This window comes from Lathyrus oleraceus, chromosome 6 (assembly GCF_024323335.1).
Source record: "Lathyrus oleraceus cultivar Zhongwan6 chromosome 6, CAAS_Psat_ZW6_1.0, whole genome shotgun sequence".
Lineage (NCBI taxonomy): Eukaryota > Viridiplantae > Streptophyta > Magnoliopsida > Fabales > Fabaceae > Lathyrus > Lathyrus oleraceus.
The window spans coordinates 181173013-181194113 of NC_066584.1; the positions used below are offsets into that span (position 1 = coordinate 181173013).

Below are 21101 nucleotides of genomic sequence, written 5' to 3' on the forward strand. Positions count from 1 at the left end.
TTTTTTTATTGCCCTCGGAAATTACTGAAAGACTGGCCCCTCACAGAAAAAGGGTCTCTGCTTAAAGGAAATCAGTCTTTGGGCGGGCGTAATTTTTGACGAGGCTCTTCAAGACCTTCTTTCTATTCTATAGAAGTGCCAATAGCCAATAATATAAAATCTTACTATTAAAATAGAGGGTAGTCTAGCGCGTAGTTTCAAAGAATGAAATTAATAAAATCAGCGATCTATGCCTTACTCAACCACCTCTTTAAGGTCTTCAGTAGTTAGGGGGCGCGGAGCCACTGTTATCTCCTCTTAGGGAGTCTGGTACCCACTCCTCTTCTCTTATTGGCTGGGGATGTACACAACAGTCGAAGCAACGTATAATAAGCGTCGATCGCGATACGCCTTCGATCACCCGGATAGATTGAGTCAAGTAATGGCATCCACTGCCTTAACTGGCATGACATCAAAGAAAACTACCACTCCACTTTTAAAAGGAAGGCTTGCCTTACGGGCACTTGTTTGCTTTCTTGAAATGAGCTAGCTTAACTCTGATTGGGAAAAGGCAAGAGGCACTGACTCTCAAGCCTCAGAGAAAGCTGAATAAATCCTATAGATTATTAGGGCAGCCGCAAGGAAACTAACCTGCACCCTATTTGTTTGAGACTCGGGATGGAAATGACCTCCTGTCTTTGCTTGTGTTGTGTTGTATGACGTCCACGTCGTCTTTGACTCTTATTCCAACACTAGTCCCTTCGTGGTGCCCACGGTGCGGTTCGTAGGTTAGTAAAGCAAGGAAATCCTATTGGCGGTAGCGGTTGTACCTTTGACCTATGTCTAGCCGCTTCTTTGATAATCGCATTAATTATTGGTTCACATTATCTCCTTGGGCAGGAAGTCTCAAAGCTCTTTCCTAAAGAAGTGCATAAATGACGGAAGAAAAGGAATGAATCAAGACGGTTCATCCACGGAGGGAAGCAAAGTCCATACCAGCTCCTGCTGTTGAGGTGCTCCTTTAATGGATAAAATATTCCTCTCAGGTCCGGAGGGCGATCTACGTATTAATAGCAGATAGAGAAGAACAAAAATCAACACTTTCATTTGACCTGGAGGAATACAAGGGGTATTGGTCCAACATCGGAAGTTAGAATTTGACCCCACCCAATAGGCCCAAAGCCTCCCAGATAGGCAGTTTGCTCCCCAGTGTAGGGGTGAACCTGTCAAGAACAATAGTTTGTAACACGCTTAAGGTAAGGCCGGTTGTTAGCAGTCGATTCGGTAATAGGAAAAGCAAGACCTTTCTGAGCAGCTTTCACTCTCATAGCAAAGAAAGAAGCAAAGAAAACTTCACTTTCGGGTTTCAACTTTGAAGATCGGTTTGGTCCTCAAGGAAGAAAAGGCCAAGGCCTATTTTCCATATCGTTAGTTAGGACGGACCTATGGCTTATGCCGTACTAGTTTCACCCGTGAGGTCTCTCTTTTCTCATCTCAGCCTCCTTATTACTCTGTTTCGGGGCTACAGCCACAGCACAAATCCGAGCGATGAAGCTTTTCGATAAAGGCCCTGGAGAGCAATCAGCTCACTGATAGGCGCATATAGAGATGGCTCTGTGGAAGTTGCCGTTGGTTTTCTTCCATTAATTTATTCCCAATCAAGGTAGTTTACTTACTTGTTAGAGTCAGGTTTGGAACCCTAAAACGAAGACCAGAAAGAGCATCTATCTCAGCTCGTCCGGAAAGAGGAGCGAGACAAATCCAATCCTCAGATAAAACAAGGACACCTGTGCAGAATCAGCATTTGGAGCAGGTCAGCCTCGAATAAAATCTTTACGAAGGGTCAAATCACCTGGACTCACAGTCTAGGGTTACATCTGCATTTTCGGGTTCCCTCTCGTCTACCACTACATTCTTGCATTCCAAAACCCTTGTAAACACCCCTCCTCAAAGGAACCATGGCAAGCTACTGGAACGAACCTAATTCAAGTAACAGACAAGAAAAGTCCCAGGACGAGAGACTCCCAAAGGAGATAAAAGACTTGGCACCTTCCCTTATTCTACTTCCTTTTCTGATCATGGCATTTGGGCCTTAACTTAAAGAAGGAGCTTACTCATATGAATGTGCAGCTGAGTCCCCTTGATTGATTCAATCCTGCTTGAAGTCAAGGTGAGGGGTTATTCGGTAAGAAGAGTAGCTTTCCGTCTTTCCACTTTCGCAACACATGGAATTGGATCTTTCCTGCTTTCAGGTGCGGATTTTCTCCCACTCACGGACAAAACTGATTCTGTTTCATGTCCGAGTAAGACTCATATGCCGAAAATCAATCCTCTTCTCCGGTAACAAAAAGCGTCTGCACGTGTCCCTGGCTTCCTTCCTTCCTCCTATAGTAAATGCCGTTCTTCTTTGGCATATGCCTCTTCCTTCTTTCAAAGATAGGATTCAATAGCTGTGGATTCTGTGCATCCATTCTAAATAATTATAAGTCGAGAGACAAAGAATTTCGAATTGAATGAATTCGTATTCGTTACTGTCCAATTTATGTTATTTGTCGAGATTGGTCTGTAAGAACCATCGAGTCTTCGTCTCACTCGTATCAAATCCTAGATACTCTAATGCTCGTGCAATTTAGCTTCTAAACCTCATGAACTCAAACTCATTAGTTCGCTCTGGATCTTCTCAATTCATCTTTCAGCTTCATTGCTCTAAAAGCAAGCCTTGAATTCATTTTGAAATTGCTTAACTTAATGGGAGAGAACATCGGGCTTGGTTCCGTACTCCCTCAATCCAAGAAGGAACTCCACAAGCAAGGAACCATGACTTTCCGAGCATATTAGCGAAAAGGCTCATACAGAGGCAAGGAGGCCAAAAGCTTTCTTTATTTGTTAGGGAGATGCGTCTTCGAATCAACCCTTGAACCTAACCCTCGGAAGGGTGGTCTTGGCTGTCCTTTGGCTTATTCCCCGATCGGATTGAATGGACAACAGGTGACCTCGGGTGAGGGGCACGAAGGGAAGGGTATAATCAGTCTGGCTTTCCAGTCTCACCCAAGAGTCCCCGAAAGGGCAACTAGTAAGTAAGACTCTATCTTATCTTCGATTACTATACTATTTTCTTAATTGATGTATGTAGTTTAATATAAGAATTACGGGAATGGAATTCAGGCTGAAAAGCGCGAGACACAGAGTCAGGGGTTTACAGAAAGTGGAATTGATAAAGAGAAGAGGTCGACTAGGGCGTAAGGGCCAAAGAGACAAAGAACCACCAGCGGCTCCACCGAGTTTCCCCGGTAGCCTACCTGTGAGAACTACTAGGCGGGAAGGGATCTAGTCGAATTCAAGCAAAAGAATACGTCGAACCCATGCATGCTACAAGACAGCTTGTATTTCCGTCTGGTTCAATAGATGTAACTGGCACCTTTCAGGTCGAGTCTGAAGCCATCTCTAATGCCAGACGCTTCCTCTTTTTTTTGTGATATTCCTCATCTTTAAATCCATGCTGAACACATGGAATTCGATGCTTTACTTCCTCATTCTAAGTCCATGTGGACCTCCGCCAGAAAAAGGTTCAGCACGACCCTGGTTCAGGTGGAAATACTTTCAAACTACGCATCCATTCACACTAGGACCGTCGACCGTCAAAGTGAAGAAAGCTTCTTTTCATCCTTGTTCTCTGTTTCGTGGTCAAAGTTCGGAGCTGCAGAAATCTTGCCTCCTGTTCATAGGGAAGATCTTTGTGTGCTGGTATCATAAAGAAAATATCGAGCTTGAGAGCTCCCCTATTTGAATGCAAGGATCAATTCTAGGAGCTGGAAACCTTATTTCAGTGAGCTCTTCAGACAATGTTCTACAAGCAGCTAAAGCTGCCGCACTTTTTCCTTCTTCCTTTGTTTGCTACAGGGGATGTGCTCCTAAACCTGGACTAGACTTGCTATTATCAAATAAAAAAGGTCTCTGCCTTTATCCTTTTATTTAAAGAAAGAAGACTGGTTGCCGACTACCAACTGCCATGAAGGGCCCTCTTCTGGTAGTTTGACCTTTTTTCCATTCATTTCAGACTTTCAAATATGACACGAAAAAGTATATCTAAAAATCTTTAAGACTTTTTGTCTCTCCTAGATCTTAGTTATGTTATTATATAATAAAAAATATTATTCTCTCCTTCACATTCCTATTGGGATAAGTTTTATCACTTCACACCTTTAGAGCTAAAAAAGCTCCATACTTTGAACAAAGAGTGATTTCCGACTTTAGCACTCTTTTTGTGTGTCGGGGAAGGAGTAGGAGGTGGAATCATTAGTGAAGATATCCGCGCACAGTAAATCCGATCAATAGGTTGCAATCAGATAAAGGAAAAGTTACATATTTGAGGAAGAATACGAACGGGATTCCACTGCACATTCATAGGCTGTTAGGGAGGGTTGCGCTAGTGAAGAAGGCCTGGGGCATTCATTAAAAGAAGACAGTTAAGTTAGTCAAGATAGTGAGTAAGGTTACGGAGCATTCCACTGAAGCAGTACGGCATCGGTTCTTGCGAATGAATCTGCTGTTGGAAGAAAGCTATAACTATAATTATAATAGTTGGGCTCGATCCCAGACTGAATAGCATTCAACGGAATAGAGGTTAGCGAAGAGGGAAGGGAACAAAATGTTAGGGGTAGAGGAGAGCGCAGGAAAGAGAGGAGGCCTATTCGCAGCCTTTTATCCGATACAATACGCACCTTACCTGAAGATAAAAGAAATCCCCCCTGGCGAACTATTCATATTAGATTCACCGGCTGGATTCAGGAAGCGTGAAAGCGGTCAGATGGAAGTTGTTCTTACTTTGGAACGGAGAAGCACCATCTCCACTCTCCGCGGGGGGAGCTTATGACGGAGCGTACCTATCGGTCGTACGTCAATCAGATAACGGAACGTGGCACCCGACAAAGCGTTCCCTATCAGCGGGTGCTCCAAGCCGTCAGAAGCTCTCACCTTCTTTTAGACAGAAAGGATGGTCGGTGGTTTTGATAGTGAATGACCGGGGATTTCATTCACGCAGCCAAAATGGGGGGGAGGAAAGCTCATAGACAAAAAAGTTATAACACCAAGAATTCATTGACAAGCGGATGAGTTTTCTATGTTGTCTTTCGGTGCGCTCATTCCTAATTTATTTGTACCGCCCAGAAGAGCACGAGAGAAAAGCGGATCCAATACCAAGACGCCCAGAACTATCACTTCGAAAGATGAACCCCTCGATCGACTAAGATGAATTGGAACTGGCTACAGAGGAACCTCTCACTCCAAGACTTCTTTCTTTGTCTTTTGATTCCAAGGGCTGGCTAAGATTCCAATTCAAGCGGGAGGTTGTAGTTGTAGACTCTAACTCTTTCCTTTTCTTATCTTGTTTCAGCAGCAGCTCCAATAAGTTAAGATTCTTATTGAAAACTTTTTATGTGATGTGAACAAGCTGGCCAGAAAGTTAATCTTCAAAAGTATAAAATCTTTGTTGGCCCAAAGACTCCTAGATCCTTGGTGAGATAAATTCAAGAAGAGAGTGGCATCCACATCACTGATAACCGAGGAAAGTATCTAGATATCCCTTTGTTCCACTCAAAAGTTAGCAAGAGTACCTTCAACTACATCATTTAAAGAGTTCAAAAGAGGTTGCAAGGATGGAAGGAAAAATGCCTTAACCCCGCTGGGAGAGCTACTCTTATTCAGGCTGTGACTACTGCCGCCCTTCCTTACTATGTTATGCAAACTACTTTACTGCCTGCTCATACTTGTACCCTGCTGGACAAAATCAATAGAAACTTTTTATGGTCTACTGAATCCTACTAAAAAAGGGATGCACCTGGTGGGTTGGGACAAAGTTCCTTTAAGGAAGAGAGATGGAGGTCTTGGCATTAGAACTACTAGAGAGGCTAATAATGCTATTCTTGCTAAGGCAGGGCGGAAGGAAACTGCTTCTAGAGGGTAACCCCCTATGGTCCAAGGAAGGCTATAGGTAAGGGACTGTCGGGTGCTGGGTGATATGAAGAGACTTCTCTTGCTTTTTGGGCTTGTGAATGAGAATGCTTGCATAAATGGCAGCCATAGTTATGCATGCGCTTTGGTTGGTTACCAGATTGAGACTATAGCTATAGTAAGTCAACTAGTTGGATTGTAACACCCCGATAAAATATGATAATTATTTAATTTAAGTTAATAGTATATTTATTAATTTAATTAAATAATTGGAATATTATTGGATTATTATTATTGGAATAATAAAGTTGGGATATATATAAAGAGTTCCATTTGGTAAAAAGGGTTTTTTTCACGTGAAAACCAGAGAAGCGACAGAAAGTGAGAAAAGGGCAAAGAGGAAGAGCAAGAGAACAAGGGAGAAGAAGAGGCTAGGACTCAGAGGAGAATTCACGATTGTTGAAGGTCAAGGAAGATTTGCCGGATTAACTCAGGTAAGGGGGGTTTATCGTCGTTTAATGGGTATTATGGGTTAACATGTAATGGGTAGTAATAAGCCATTGAATTGACCCTAATTGGGATGAGGAATGCTGTAAATGGTGATGAATAAGTTATGTTAAAACTGTAATTGAATCTATATGTGGGTGAGTCGTAAATTTCTGGACGTGTAGCTTTATACAGAATTGAAATCGGAGGTCCGGAAGTCCTCCGACGGCGAGAAATGCGGGAAATCTGCATTCTGTTTTCGTGTTAGCGCAGGAACAGCTTTCTGTTCTCCGTTAACCGGTTAACCCAGGGTGTTAACCGGTTAACACTGTTATGATAATTAAAAGAATTAATTTCTGTTTTGCATTAACCGGTTAACCCAGGGTGTTAACCGGTTAACACTGTTAAAAATTGCCAGAAAGTGTGTTCTGTGTTGCGTTAACCGGTTAACCCAGGGCGTTAACCGGTTAACACTGTTTGGAAAGTGGAAAATTGATATTCAAATATTGTGTACATATTTGACGTTTGGCCTATATGGGTGTATGATGTAGTAGGGATCATTTCCCGTTGTTTTGAGCAGTATAGGTATTAGTAGAGTGTGCTAATACTGTGATTTATTATTTGACATGATATGATTCTGTGATAAATATGCTGATAATGTATGATGGTATGCATAATGCTGTGGATATATCTATTATGTATGCAATTATGGATGGACTGTTTATGGCTTAGAGTGTGAGCATATGTCCATTGTGGATTGTTGTTGATGGTTGCATGCTAGGTGATTTAGCGTGCATAGTATGGCCTTTATGGTGGTAGCTAATTTCCATGGTGAGGAATTAGTGAGTGAGTTATTGTGGATTGTTGTTGATGTTTGCATGCTAGGTGATTTAGCGTGCATAGCATAGCCCTTGGGGTGGTAGCTAATTCCCATGGTGAGGAATTAGTGAGTGAGTCACTAGGTCTCAAATGAGTGGGACTAGTGAGCTTGGTAGCTGTATCTGGATTTGATCGGTGAGGTTGAACTATGTGTTCACGAATAGTCGGTACCGCATGCATGGAGTCTCATTGCATAATGTATGTATGACGTATAATATGAATGGATGTATTCCAATATTATACGTGTGTATTGTGTTGTGTTGTGTTGAGTATGATTATGAGTTGATGTTGCCGTTGCTGAATGTGTGATATGATTAGGGTGATGAAATGTGTTAATTTACTTAGCCTTACATGATATTTTATAATGCTTATTATATCGATTGAGGAACTCACCCTTACAACTATGTTTCAGGTAACGAGCAGTGATTGAGTAGAAGCTAGTGCTTGGAGTCTAGGGTAGTTCCTTAGTGGGTCATGCTCTGGTAGATGTAACATCGGGACGGGATGTTTTACTTTGTTTTCATTTTGGTTGTTGAACAACTTTACATGTAATGTGTTACATAGTTTGCATGATTGATTAGATCTCTATCCGCTGCGAATTGTGCAATGTTTTATTTTGATTAATAAATGAGCATGACAAGTTATTATGGTGAATGGTGTGAAGTGTCAAGTGTGACACCCTGAAATTGCATATCTACTCTGATTTATATTTGTTGTTTTAATTATTATTGGGGTATTTTAGAAGGGTGTTACATAAGTGGTATCAGAGCATAGTCGGTCGAGTCGAGTCGTAATTATTCTATTTCCCTGTACGTGATAGGTGTTGTGTAACCCTATCAGTACTTATTGTTTTAGCTTGTTGAGTTTTCAGAATAGAGATGGCTGGAAGAGGTAGAGACGATGTTGCGATTGCTAAGGCTCTGGGTATGCTAGCTGGAGTACTTGGAGGAAATTCGAATGTTGTGGGAATGGGAGCTGCTCGTCAACTGAGTGAGTTCCAGAAGAACAATCCTCCAATGTTCAAGGGAGCATACGATCCAGATGGTGCTCAGAAGTGGTTGAAGGAGATCGAGAGGATCTTCCGAGTGACTGAGTGTGCCGATAACCAGAAGGTCAGGTTCGGTACGCACATGCTGTCAGAGAAAGCAGATGATTGGTGGGTTGCTGCCCGCACTGAGTTGGAAGCTGCTGGGAGTGCTGAGATCACTTGGGCGGTGTTCAGAGAAAGATTCCTGAGGAAGTACTTTCCAGAGGATGTCAGAGGAAAGAAAGAGATAGAGTTCTTAGAATTGAAGCAGGGCAATCGGTCTGTTACTGAGTATGCTGCTAAGTTCACAGAGTTGTCGAAGTATTACACTCCCTATGATGAGGCTACTGGGGAATTTTCGAAATATGTGAAGTTTGAGAACGGGTTACGTCCCGAGATCAAGCAGGCTATTGGGTATCAGCGGATTAGAGTGTTTTCTGACTTGGTTGACTGCTGCAGGATTTTTGAACAGGATACCAAGGCCAGAGCGGAGAGCTATCAGCAGAGGGTTGATAGGAAAGGCAAGAATCAGAATGATCGTGGGAAACCGTATGCAGCTGGCAAAGGTTTCCAGAGACAGAGTGGGATGAGGAGACCTAGTGGGGGAGACTCCAGTGCCCCTGCTAAGTGTTACAGATGTGGTCAGGCTGGACATCGTATCCATGAGTGTACCAGTGCTGAGAAGAAGTGTTTCAAGTGTGGAAAAGGTGGTCACTTGGCTGCAGAGTGCCGGTTGAAGACTATGACTTGTTTCAACTGTGGAGAGGTGGGTCATATTAGCCCACAGTGTCCTAAGCCGAAGAAAGAGAACCAGTCGGGAGGCAAGGTCTTTGCTTTATCGGGTTCTGAGACATCTGCAGATGATCGTTTGATCCGAGGTACGTGTTATATTAATGGCTTTCCTCTTGTAGCTATTATTGACACATGTGCGACTCATTCCTTTATATCTTTGGATTGTGCTGTGAAACTTAAATTAGAGATATCTGAGATGCATGGGAGTATGGTGATTGATACTCCTGCAAAGGGTTCAGTGACTACTACTTCAGTTTGTTTAAATTGCCCTTTGAGTATTTTTGGTAGAGACTTTGGGATGGACCTCGTGTGTCTTCCACTAGTGCAGATTGATGTTATCCTGGGTATGAACTGGTTGGTGTTTAACCGAGTTTATATCAACTGTTTTGATAAGACTGTGATCTTTCCTGAGATTGAGGAAGGAAAGAGTTTGTTTCTATCAGTAAGGCAGGTGAATGAGGCAGTAGCAGAGGGGGCAAAGTTGTTTATGCTGTTAGCGACTTTGGAGGCTAAAGATAAACTGGTGATTTGCGATCTAGCCGTGGTGTGTGATTTTCCTGATGTGTTTCCTGAAGAAGTGAATGAATTGCCGCCAGAGCATGAAGTTGAGTTCTCGATTGATTTGGTACCTGGTACTAGGCCGGTGTCGATGGCTCCGTACCGTATGTCTGCTGTTGAGTTAACTGAATTGAAAAGTCAGTTGGAAGATCTGTTGGATAAGAAATTTATTCGTCCGAGTGTGTCGCCGTGGGGTGCACCAGTGTTATTGGTTAAGAAGAAATAAGGTACTATGAGGTTGTGTGTAGACTACAGGCAACTGAATAAAGTGACGATCAAGAATCGGTATCCTTTGCCGAGGATTGATGATTTGATGGATCAGTTGGTTGGTGCGAGTGTGTTCAGCAAAATAGATTTGAGATCGGGGTATCATCAGATTTGTGTGAAAACTGAGGATATTCAGAAGACTGCTTTCAGAACAAGGTATGGACATTATGAGTATTCTGTAATGCCTTTTGTTGCGACTAATGCGCCTGGGGTATTTATGGAGTATATGCATAGGATTTTCCATCCGTACCTAGACAAGTTTGTTGTGGTGTTTATTGACGATATTTTGGTGTATTCAAAATCTGAAGAAGAGCATGCTGAACATTTGAGAGTGGTTTTAGGAGTTCTACGAGAAAAGAAGTTATTTGCTAAACTGTCCAAGTGTGAATTTTGGTTAGAAGAGGTTAGTTTTCTTGGTCATGTGGTTTCAAGAGGTGGTGTTGCTGTTGATCCTTCTAAGATAGAAGCGGTATCTAAGTGGGAAGCTCCGAAGTCAGTTTTTGAGATAAGGAGTTTTCTTGGACTTGCAGGTTATTATAGGAAATTCATTGAGGGATTTTCTAAGTTGGCGTTACCGTTGACGATGTTGACTAGAAAGGGGCAAGCGTTTGTTTGGGACTCAAAATGTGAAGAAGGTTTTCAAGAGTTAAAGAGAAGGTTAACTACTGCTCCTATTCTGATATTACCAAGTCCATCGGAACCATTTGAGGTTTACTGTGATGCTTCATTGTTGGGTTTGGGTGGTGTTTTGATGCAGAATAAGCAGGTTGTAGCTTATGCTTCGAGACAACTGAAGGTTCATGAGAGGAACTATCCGACACACGATTTAGAGTTGGCAGCTGTGGTGTTTGTTCTGAAGTTGTGGAGGCATTACTTGTACGGGTCAAGATTTGAGGTTTTCAGTGACCATAAAAGTTTAAAGTATTTGTTTGATCAGAAAGAGCTGAATATGAGACAGAGGAGATGGTTAGAGTTTCTGAAGGATTATGACTGTGGTTTGAATTACCATCCGGGTAAAGCAAACGTAGTGGCTGATGCATTGAGTCGGAAATCATTGCATATGTCTATGTTAATGGTTAAGGAATTGGATTTAATTGAGCAGTTTAGAGACTTGAGTTTGGTGTGTGAGAGTACTCACAATAGTGTTAAATTGGGAATGTTGAAGTTAACGAGTGGTATTCTGGATGAGATTAGAGAGGGTCAGAAATCCGATGTGCTTTTGGTTGATAAGTTGACTCTAGTGAATCAAGGTCAAGGTGGTGAATTCAGAGTTGATGAGAATGGTGTTTTGAAATTTGGTAATCGGGTGTGTATTCCGGATGTTACCGAACTTAAGAAGAGTATTCTTGAGGAAGGACATTGTAGTGGCCTGAGTATTCATCCTGGGGCTACGAAGATGTATCATGATTTGAAAAAGTTATTTTGGTGGCCGGGAATGAAAAGAGAAATTGCGAGTTTTGTTTATTCTTGTTTGACTTGTCAGAAGTCAAAGATTGAGCATCAGAAGCCGTCTGGGCTAATGCAACCGTTGGCTATTCCAAAGTGGAAGTGGGATAGTATCAGTATGGATTTTGTTTCTGGTTTACCGAGGACAATTAAGAATTTTGAAGCTATTTGGGTGATTGTTGACAGATTGACAAAATCGGCTCATTTCATTCCGATCAGAATGGATTATCCGTTAGAGAGATTAGCTGAGTTGTATATTGAGAGAATTGTAAGTTTGCATGGTATTCCGTCGAGTATTGTTTCGGATAGAGATCCTAGATTCACATCGAAGTTCTGGGAAGGTTTGCAGAGGGCTTTGGGAACTAAGCTGAGATTGAGTTCTGCATATCATCCGCAGACTGATGGTCAGACTGAGAGGACGATTCAGTCACTGGAGGATCTTTTGAGGGCTTGTGTTTTGGAAAAGGGAGGTGCTTGGGATTGTTATTTACCTTTGATTGAGTTTACCTACAACAATAGTTTTCATTCGAGCATTGGTATGGCACCGTTCGAAGCTTTGTATGGTAGGAGATGTCGGACACCTTTATGTTGGTATGAGTCCGGTGAGAGTGCTGTGGTTGGACCGGAGATTGTTCAACAAACTACGGAAAAGATTAAGATGATTCAGGAGAAGATGAGGATTGCTCAGAGTCGTCAGAAGAGTTATCACGACAAGAGGAGGAAGTCACTTGAGTTTCAAGAGGGAGATCATGTGTTTCTTCGTGTTACTCCGATAACTGGGGTTGGTCGAGCTTTGAAGTCGAAGAAGTTGACACCTCGATTTATTGGTCCTTATCAGATTTTGGAGAGGATAGGGGAGGTAGCCTATCGTGTCGCTTTACCGCCGTCACTTGCGAATTTGCATGAGGTTTTTCATGTGTCTCAGTTGAGGAGGTACATTCCTGATCCGTCGCATGTGGTCAAAGTAGATGATGTACAGGTGAGAGATAACCTGACTGTTGAAACATCACCTATGAGGATCGAGGATCGAGAGTTGAAGCAGTTGCGGGGTAAAGAGATTGCTTTGGTAAAGGTAGCTTGGGGAGGACCAGCAGGTGGCAATGTGACTTGGGAACTTGAGAGTCAGATGAAGGAGTCTTATCCAGAGTTATTCGCTTGAGGTATGTTTTCGAGGACGAAAACTCTTTTAGTGGGGGAGAGTTGTAACACCCCGATAAAATATGATAATTATTTAATTTAAGTTAATAGTATATTTATTAATTTAATTAAATAATTGGAATATTATTGGATTATTATTATTGGAATAATAAAGTTGGAATATATATAAAGAGTTCCATTTGGTAAAAAGGGTTTTTTTCACGTGAAAACCAGAGAAGCGACAGAAAGTGAGAAAAGGGCAAAGAGGAAGAGCAAGAGAACAAGGGAGAAGAAGAGGCTAGGGCTCAGAGGAGAATTCACGATTGTTGAAGGTCAAGGAAGATTTGCCGGATTAACTCAGGTAAGGGGGGTTTATCGTCGTTTAATGGGTATTATGGGTTAACATGTAATGGGTAGTAATAAGCCATTGAATTGACCCTAATTGGGATGAGGAATGTTGTAAATGGTGATGAATAAGTTATGTTAAAACTGTAATTGAATCTATATGTGGGTGATTCTTAAATTTCTGGACGTGTAGCTTTTTACGGAATTGAAATCGGAGGTCCGGAAGTCCTCCGACGGCGAGAAATGCGGGAAATCTGCATTCTGTTTTCGTGTTAGCGCAGGAACAACTTTCTGTTCTGCGTTAACCGGTTAACCCAGGGTGTTAACCGGTTAACACTGTTATGATAATTAAAAGAATTAATTTCTGTTCTGCGTTAACCGGTTAACCCAGCGTGTTAACCGGTTAACACTGTTAAAAATTGCCAGAAAGCGTGTTCTGTGTTGCGTTAACCGGTTAACCCAGGGCGTTAACCGGTTAACACTGTTTTGAAAGTGGACAATTGATATTCAAATATTGTGTACATATTTGACGTTTGGCCTATATGGGTGTATGATGTAGTAGGGATCATTTCCCGTTGTTTTGAGCAGTATAGGTATTAGTAGAGTGTGCTAATACTGTGATTTATTATTTGACATGATATGATTCTGTGATAAATATGCTGATAATGTATGATGGTATGCATAATGCTGTGAATATATCTATTATGTATGCAATTGTGGATGGACTGTTTATGGCTTAGAGTGTGAGCATATGTCCATTGTGGATTGTTGTTGATGGTTGCATGCTAGGTGATTTAGCGTGCATAGTATGGCCTTTATGGTGGTAGCTAATTCCCATGGTGAGGAATTAGTGAGTGAGTTATTGTGGATTGTTGTTGATGTTTGCATGCTAGGTGATTTAGCGTGCATAGCATAGCCCTTGGGGTGGTAGCTAATTCCCATGGTGAGGAATTAGTGAGTGAGTCACTAGGTCTCAAATGAGTGGGACTAGTGAGTTTGGTAGCTGTATCTGGATTTGATCGGTGAGGTTGAACTATGTGTTCACGAATAGTCGGTACCGCATGCATGGAGTCTCATTGCATAATGTATGTATGACGTATAATATGAATGGATGTATTCCAATATTATACGTGTGTATTGTGTTGTGTTGTGTTGAGTATGATTATGAGTTGATGTTGCCGTTGCTGAATGTGTGATATGATTAGGGTGATGAAATGTGTTAATTTACTTAGCATTACATGATATTTTATAATGCTTATTATATCGATTGAGGAACTCACCCTTACAACTATGTTTCAGGTAACGAGCAGTGATTGAGTAGAAGCTAGTGCTTGGAGTCTAGGGTAGTTCCTTAGTGGGTCATGCTCTGGTAGATGTAACATCGGGACGGGATGTTTTACTTTGTTTTCATTTTGGTTGTTGAACAACTTTACATGTAATGTGTTACATAGTTTGCATGATTGATTAGATCTCTATCCGCTGCGAATTGTGCAATGTTTTATTTTGATTAATAAATGAGCATGACAAGTTATTATGGTGAATGGTGTGAAGTGTCAAGTGTGACACCCTGAAATTGCATATCTACTCTGATTTATATTTGTTGTTTTAATTATTATTGGGGTATTTTAGAAGGGTGTTACACTGGGTGCTATGAAGAGACTGCTCTTGCTTTTTGGGCTTGTGAATGAGAATGCTTGCATAAATGGCAGCCATAGTTATGCATGCGCTTTGGTTGGTTACCAGATTGAGACTATAGCTATAGTGAGTCAACTAGCCTCTTCGGGAGCCCTCAATCAGTTTTTAACACTGATTCGAAACTCTTTCAGCTACAATACCAGTCTTGTGTTTACTTCTGCAGGTGACTAACTTCCCTTCCTCTCTCCTTCTCGCTACAGGAGTTTAATAGTATTACAAGATAGGAACGAAGTAGCTCGACAACATAGTGGATAAACTAGATGTAAGGGCACTCTCAAATCCCCTAATGCCTATCCTGATCCCGCCGCTCTTTACCCTGATGTAAAAGCTTGAAAACGAGTTGGCTTGAGGATGAGAATCGGTAGTTTTTCTGTTAAAGTAGCGGTAGGAGTAGCTGCTGCTGCTTTCAAGAATTAGCCCAGACCCAAGATAAAGCCAAAAGGCACTCTTTCGAGATCGAATGATAGCTGAAACAAAAGTTTTGTACCCAAGAAGTACAGCTTTTCAGAAGCAAGACAGTTAGAATTCACACATTTAAGTATTGTATGGGCTTTAGCCTTTGCTTTTCTAAGGACATTTTCACCAAGAAGTCTCTATTCTTAAGGAGCTTATTATAGAGCAACCCCGCTAGAACTCTAAGGCTTTGCTTTTCTGGCAAACTCTACCACTAAAGAGTAAGCACAATACTAGTTAAAATTCACACTCAAAATTTATTCCAGGAAAAAAACCTCATTCACTTCTAGGACTTGGGTTAGAGAGGGAGAAGTAGAATAAATCAAGTCGAAGTGCAGTTCCTATCTCTTAGCTCAGATTAGAGCACCAGCTGTTACGCCCCGTTACGCCGCGCCTTAACTCCTAGCCCTAAGACGGAGTAGTCTTAGTAGTAGTAGGATTACCAGATTCCCTTGCTTTATGTCTTTCTTTCTGACTTTCCTGCTTTCAGTTACGGATTGAACCTATTTGCCCATTTCCTTCCTCCCTTTACTTTGCTCCTTCTCTGTGACAACCTTTTCTTAAGCCTATTCGAATTCGATAGCAACTCCTTCTTTTCCGAGTTGGCCTGCAGCCTCTTGGTAAATAGGGCACTCCCCTTTCTTAGCGCAGGAAATCGAGCACAGCTTTCGCAGCAATCCTTTTTCGTTTATTGGGAGACTGAAAGAAGGATTTGATTACGGAAAGATGGTTATGGAAATCCTATCATGACATCGTTTATCGCGGTTCATGTGTGGCTGCTCGCTCTTGCCTTTCCTTGTCCAACTGCTATAAGCGGCATTGCTTAGCTTAGCATAACAGCTAGCATCAAACTACCAATAAATAAAGAAAGCACCTTCATGGACTGAGAACGGGGAAGCCCCTCTTCTTTTCTTGGAGTTGCGCTTTCAAGAGCGCTATAAAGACTATTCATTCCCAGAAGTAACGATCTTAATGGCTTTGAAGCCGCTAAGGATGAATCTAGGACATTCTTGGTCAGCTCTCTCGTCTTTCACTGCTAGGTCAGCTAGCCTAGTTCGTAGTTGCAGGTGGGAACGTTAAATACTGCCTTCGATCCGTTGACCCGGGCAACCTCGTCCCTCATCGCTTGTTAGAGAGCTATAACTTCACCGGTGAGATTGCCAACCAGGGGAGATCTATTTGATTGGGAAGTTCTTAGCGGATATCAAAGGTGCAATCCGCAAATCGCATGTGTTAAGTATGGCATTTCACCGATGCTTCGATCACTTCCTATAGATACCGCCTAGCTTGAAAGAGAAAGAGATCACAGGCATGTGGTGAAGCATACCGAGAGAAAGAGCAGTGAAATAAACCATATCGAGCACAGGTCTCACTCTACAAGTTCAGTTTGATGAGCTCCTAGCGGACCTGTGCCTACTATCTACTTAGTGTGCTAGGGCAAGCTGAGCAGTTCTCACTGTGTCCGGTGACCAACAAAGCTTGTGGACTACTACTGGGACGAACTCTTCTACATACTGGTGGGACTATTCACTGACTAACAGATTCGGGGAACGAAGAAGGCCCGATATCTACCTACATCTACAGTCGTAGAAGATAGCGACTTGATTGTACTATAGGCAAAGCCATCCCATATGCCCTTCTTCAGTCATATGATTCACAGTTCAGCCTGCTCAGCCCCAATCAATGCTTTCTTCTTCAGGCTTCAAAGCCTTTTCGTTAGCAATCCCTTCACACCGCCCTCCTCACTCCTCATCAAGCAATGGATGGTAGTAGTGCTGTCAAGTCAAGAGTTCAGACCGTCGAATGAATTGAGGCCTGGTGGGAGGACTTGTGTTACGATGCAGCTGGCACCTTTGAGGTCTCGTTGCAGAGTAGGCAAACACTCTTGCGTGCACTGTACACGGTTGGCGCGGTTGTGATAACTTAATGGAACTTTTGAGTAGAATTCCGAGGTGTGGAAAAGTGGAGTAGTGACTTTGTGGTCCCCGATTGGTACAAGAGTTAGATGGTTAATCTTGTCAGTAAGGGCAAAGTTCGGATTGAGCTTATGGTAACAGGGGGCAAGAGTGTTACTGTAACACTTGGAACTTCAATCTTGGCTGGTCTGTCTATTCAAACCAATACTCGAGAGAAGGGACTCAAAGCGCTGTTCTCCTAGGGCTGACTCAACTATAATTTTATGGAAGGAAGTACTCGATCACTTATAGCTGGATTTGATCCATCAATGGAAGCTCGATTGTATCGCAGGTTGGTATGTGCCGCTTTATCCTTCCAAAGGAACATTGAACGAAGGGCTCATCTATAGAAAGCAAGCTATAGCTATGGGAATAAGTCATGTCCTAAGCCTAAGGTTTTGGGCACCGTAGTCTCATCTATATGGATGGCATTAAAAAGGGGATTTCCTTCTTTGCCACATCTTTATTCTCTTAAGAAATTCCCTATTCAGGGTTTCCTACTCCTCAGTGAACCGGATCAACCACGACGGCAGGGTCTACTTCTACTGGTCTTGGATTCTCCCTGCATACATCATCATCAACGACTAAAAAGAAGGCTTATACTTTTATCTCCTCTGAATCTGCAATGCTGTAATCTGCATCTCCCTTATTCTTTTCACTTCCACCTAACCTAGAACCTAGGATAGTTAGAGGTTTAGGATCAAGCCCAGCCTCAGCTATGGTCTCCCCGCAACAGTTCTCGATGAGCCGCAACCTCAGCATCAAAGAGGTTCTCACTCCCTTCCAACAAAGAAAGTTCAGCTTGATCAGAAACAGACCCAACAAGATCACCTTGGGACTGACCAGACCGAAACGAGTCAGAAGTGGAAACTCTTTACTCGCTGGAAAGAGCGAGTAGTAACAACAGGAGCTTGGAAAAAATCATCGATGGAAACATCTGGGGATAAAGCAGTAGCGTAATACCACCTGATGTACTTGAGCCAGGCTTCAGTCCAAGATCTTAGAAGTGTCATATCCTCTAAGTACTCAAAAGTATCAGACTTATAAGTACTCGTTGGAGGCACCACAAGATCCTTAGGTCTGAAAGCTTGTTGAAGCTTCCAGATCAATCGACCTTTTAAATAAGGGTCGACAGGACAGCACTGGCCAAGCCACAACTCGAAAGGTAGCTTAGCCTTTAACCAAATCGCCTTCAACCGTAAGACTGTAGACGACTTAGTGTGGTTAAGTTTACCAAGAAGCCTATAACCAATACCATACAATCGACATAGAGTGGAAAACCTCTGTATCTTATAGAGATGACAAAGGGAATACCATTAATGTATTGTATGGGAATTAGCCAGGTTTCGAAGAGAGGGGATAAATCCACTGTTAAATTCTTACACCTAAACTTCTTAGCAAACTCAGCGCCAGCCACATCTGAGACTAAAGACTTAGGAAGTGATATAGTCATACCTAAATCCTTAAGTGTAGATAGGTAGACTTCTGCGACCTTTGAGTCGGCGATACAAATATCGTCGCCAAGGATAACATACTTATCAAAGCGCTTCCCCGGATATATCTTCTCCGCACACCACCAAATGGTGTGACAATGTAAAGAGCGGCCAAGAAGCGAGATATCCAAGAGGTTGCCCTGATCCTTGGGCTGATAGTCAAGTAATTTGCTCTTGAAATACAGGTCTACTCTCGGATACAAAGGTTCTATGTTCAAGCAATTGGGCCAACTTTCATTGGATCCTTCCGAAGTAGGCGAAGGTCGAGTTGCTGACCTGAACGGGCTCTTTTTGGTAAGTCTTCTCGGAGTAAGAACCTTTCTTTTTGAGCCGGCGCGGAGACCTATGGTCTCCATTCCGCCTTATCTTTGCTCTCTGTCGGTGTGAAGTTGCTAGCATAATATGGTAAGTAGCGGGCTTTCTATCCTCAGAGGTTCCGGTCACGCTAGTCTAGAACATCTTCCGACCGTTGGCTGCTTGCTCTCTGGACTCCTGGAGCTACTTCCTTTGAGTTGCATCGAAGAGAGTCTCTTATAAGCAAGTTCCTGTCAAAGGGAATCATTATTCGTAAGTTCCCGTGTGTAAAAGTTGCCTATTCAAATAAAAAGGGCGAAAACAAACCTCTTGCTCTATCTTGCCTCCCTCCATCCCAGATCTCTAGGAACAGGGCTGACAGCAACACCATTAATCGAACGAGTCGGGATGAGAATCTCACATGGTGCCGTTCTAACTCGTTACGCACGCAATTGACGTAGCCGACCTCTTGCATGATTGTTTCAATCAATGATGTATTCAATCAAGACAAGAAAGATACGTCGTAATAAGATCAGGTTACATAAAGGGTCTGTGAGGGAACATCAAGAAAGAGGATCAGACCAAGTGCGAGATTGGATCAAAAATAGCGTATGAAAGGATTATGGTCTTTCTAGTACAGTACGATCGATCAAGTCATTCAGTAAAGCCTCTTCGCGTTGTGTTTATGGAATTCTATTAGAGCGGGTAGTTGATATTTCTCCCGATAAATTCTTTCCTTTTTCGTTTGTGCATCTTTCTCCCTTGCATTTCTGGATCAACCAACCGGCTATTTCCTTTTCGACAAGTCTTTTCTCATTGCTTAAAGTAAAGCAGAATTTTAACTTAACTCGCCATGAACTTGTACTTCCAGTTAGACTTATACAACGACAACTTATACTTATACTTAGAGTTGGGGGTGGTTCCCAGCCCTCTTGAACAATTTGAGATAATCCCTTTTCTTCCTATGAAGATAGGTGACTTGTATTTCTCATTCACAAATCCCTCTTTGTTTATGCTGCTCACTCTCAGTTTGGTCTTACTGCTGGTTCATTTTGTTACTAAAAAGGGAGGAGGAAAGTCAGTACCCAATGCTTGGCAATCCTTGGTAGAGCTTATTTATGATTTCGTGCCGAACCTGGTAAACGAACAAATAGGTGGTCTTTCCGGAAATGTGAAACAACAGTTTTTCCCTTGCATCTTTGTCACTTTTACTTTTTTGTTATTTTGTAATCTTCAGGGTATGATACCTTATAGCTTCACAGTTACAAGTCATTTTGTCATTACTTTGGGTCTCTCATTTTCTATTTTTATTGGCATTACTATAGTGGGATTTCAAAGAAATGGGCTTCATTTTTTAAGCTTCTTATTACCCGCAGGAGTCCCACTGCCGTTAGCGCCTTTTTTAGTACTCCTTGAGCTAATCTCTTATTGTTTTCGCGCATTAAGCTTAGGAATACGTTTATTTGCTAATATGATGGCCGGTCATAGTTTAGTAAAGATTTTAAGTGGGTTCGCTTGGACTATGCTATGTATGAATGATCTTTTATATTTCATAGGAGATCTTGGTCCTTTATTTATAGTTCTTGCATTAACCGGTCCGGAATTAGGTGTAGCTATATCACAAGATCATGTTTCTACGATCTCAAACTGTATTTACTTGAATGATGCTACAAATCTCCATCAAACTTGCTTGTTATTTATTTATAATTGAACAAAAGCGGGGATAGAAGTTTCTCGAGCTAGGGTAAGTTCAGCCAATCGCTCCGGGTTCTTTCACTCCTAGAAGACCAAGCCTTGCTACTTGAATAACAGGTAATCAGACTTTAGCCTTTCCGTAGTCCCATAATTTTCATTCAGGGGATGACCCTGAGGAAGAAGCCCAAGGCATACCCAGAGAAAGGAAGCATGCTATAATTAGGGTATCACCTATCGATGGGAAGCCAGCCAACCCCTCTCCTTTTATAATGTTGAGCTACTTCATACCTTGTTCTATCAACAACACGCTACTTCGTTCCTCTCCTTATCAGTCGAGTATCTCCGCTCCTGACTCTAACAAGTATGCTTCTAAACTCCAAGCTCTAAAGAACCTGCAATTAAACATACCTGTCCCTTATTCTATCAAACAAGCTTAAATCCCTCTCCTTATAGAAATGCAACTACGTTCCTTTAGCGGTTAAGTAGGATTTATTCATAATAGAAGGGATAGGTTTTAGTCCTGGTTCAAGGTGTGAAGAGAGAGGCTGTCCCAAAAGGACAAGTACAAGACGAAGTGGCAGAAAGATAGAAGTATTGCACCCTTCAATGCCTTTTCATGCTGATTGGGTAGAAGAAGTAAGATAGAAGGAC

At 42.1% G+C, this 21101-nt stretch overlaps 1 protein-coding gene across 1 annotated transcript; it reads left to right on the plus strand.

Moving 5' to 3' along the window:
* Positions 1–19275: 19275 nt before the first annotated feature.
* On the plus strand, positions 19276–20489 carry LOC127097794 (ATP synthase subunit a-like). Its single transcript, XM_051036283.1, has one exon. The coding sequence runs from the start codon at positions 19609–19611 to the stop codon at positions 20464–20466; it is 858 nt and encodes a 285-aa protein (XP_050892240.1). The 5' UTR covers positions 19276–19608; the 3' UTR covers positions 20467–20489.
* The last annotated feature ends 612 nt before the right edge of the window (positions 20490–21101 follow it).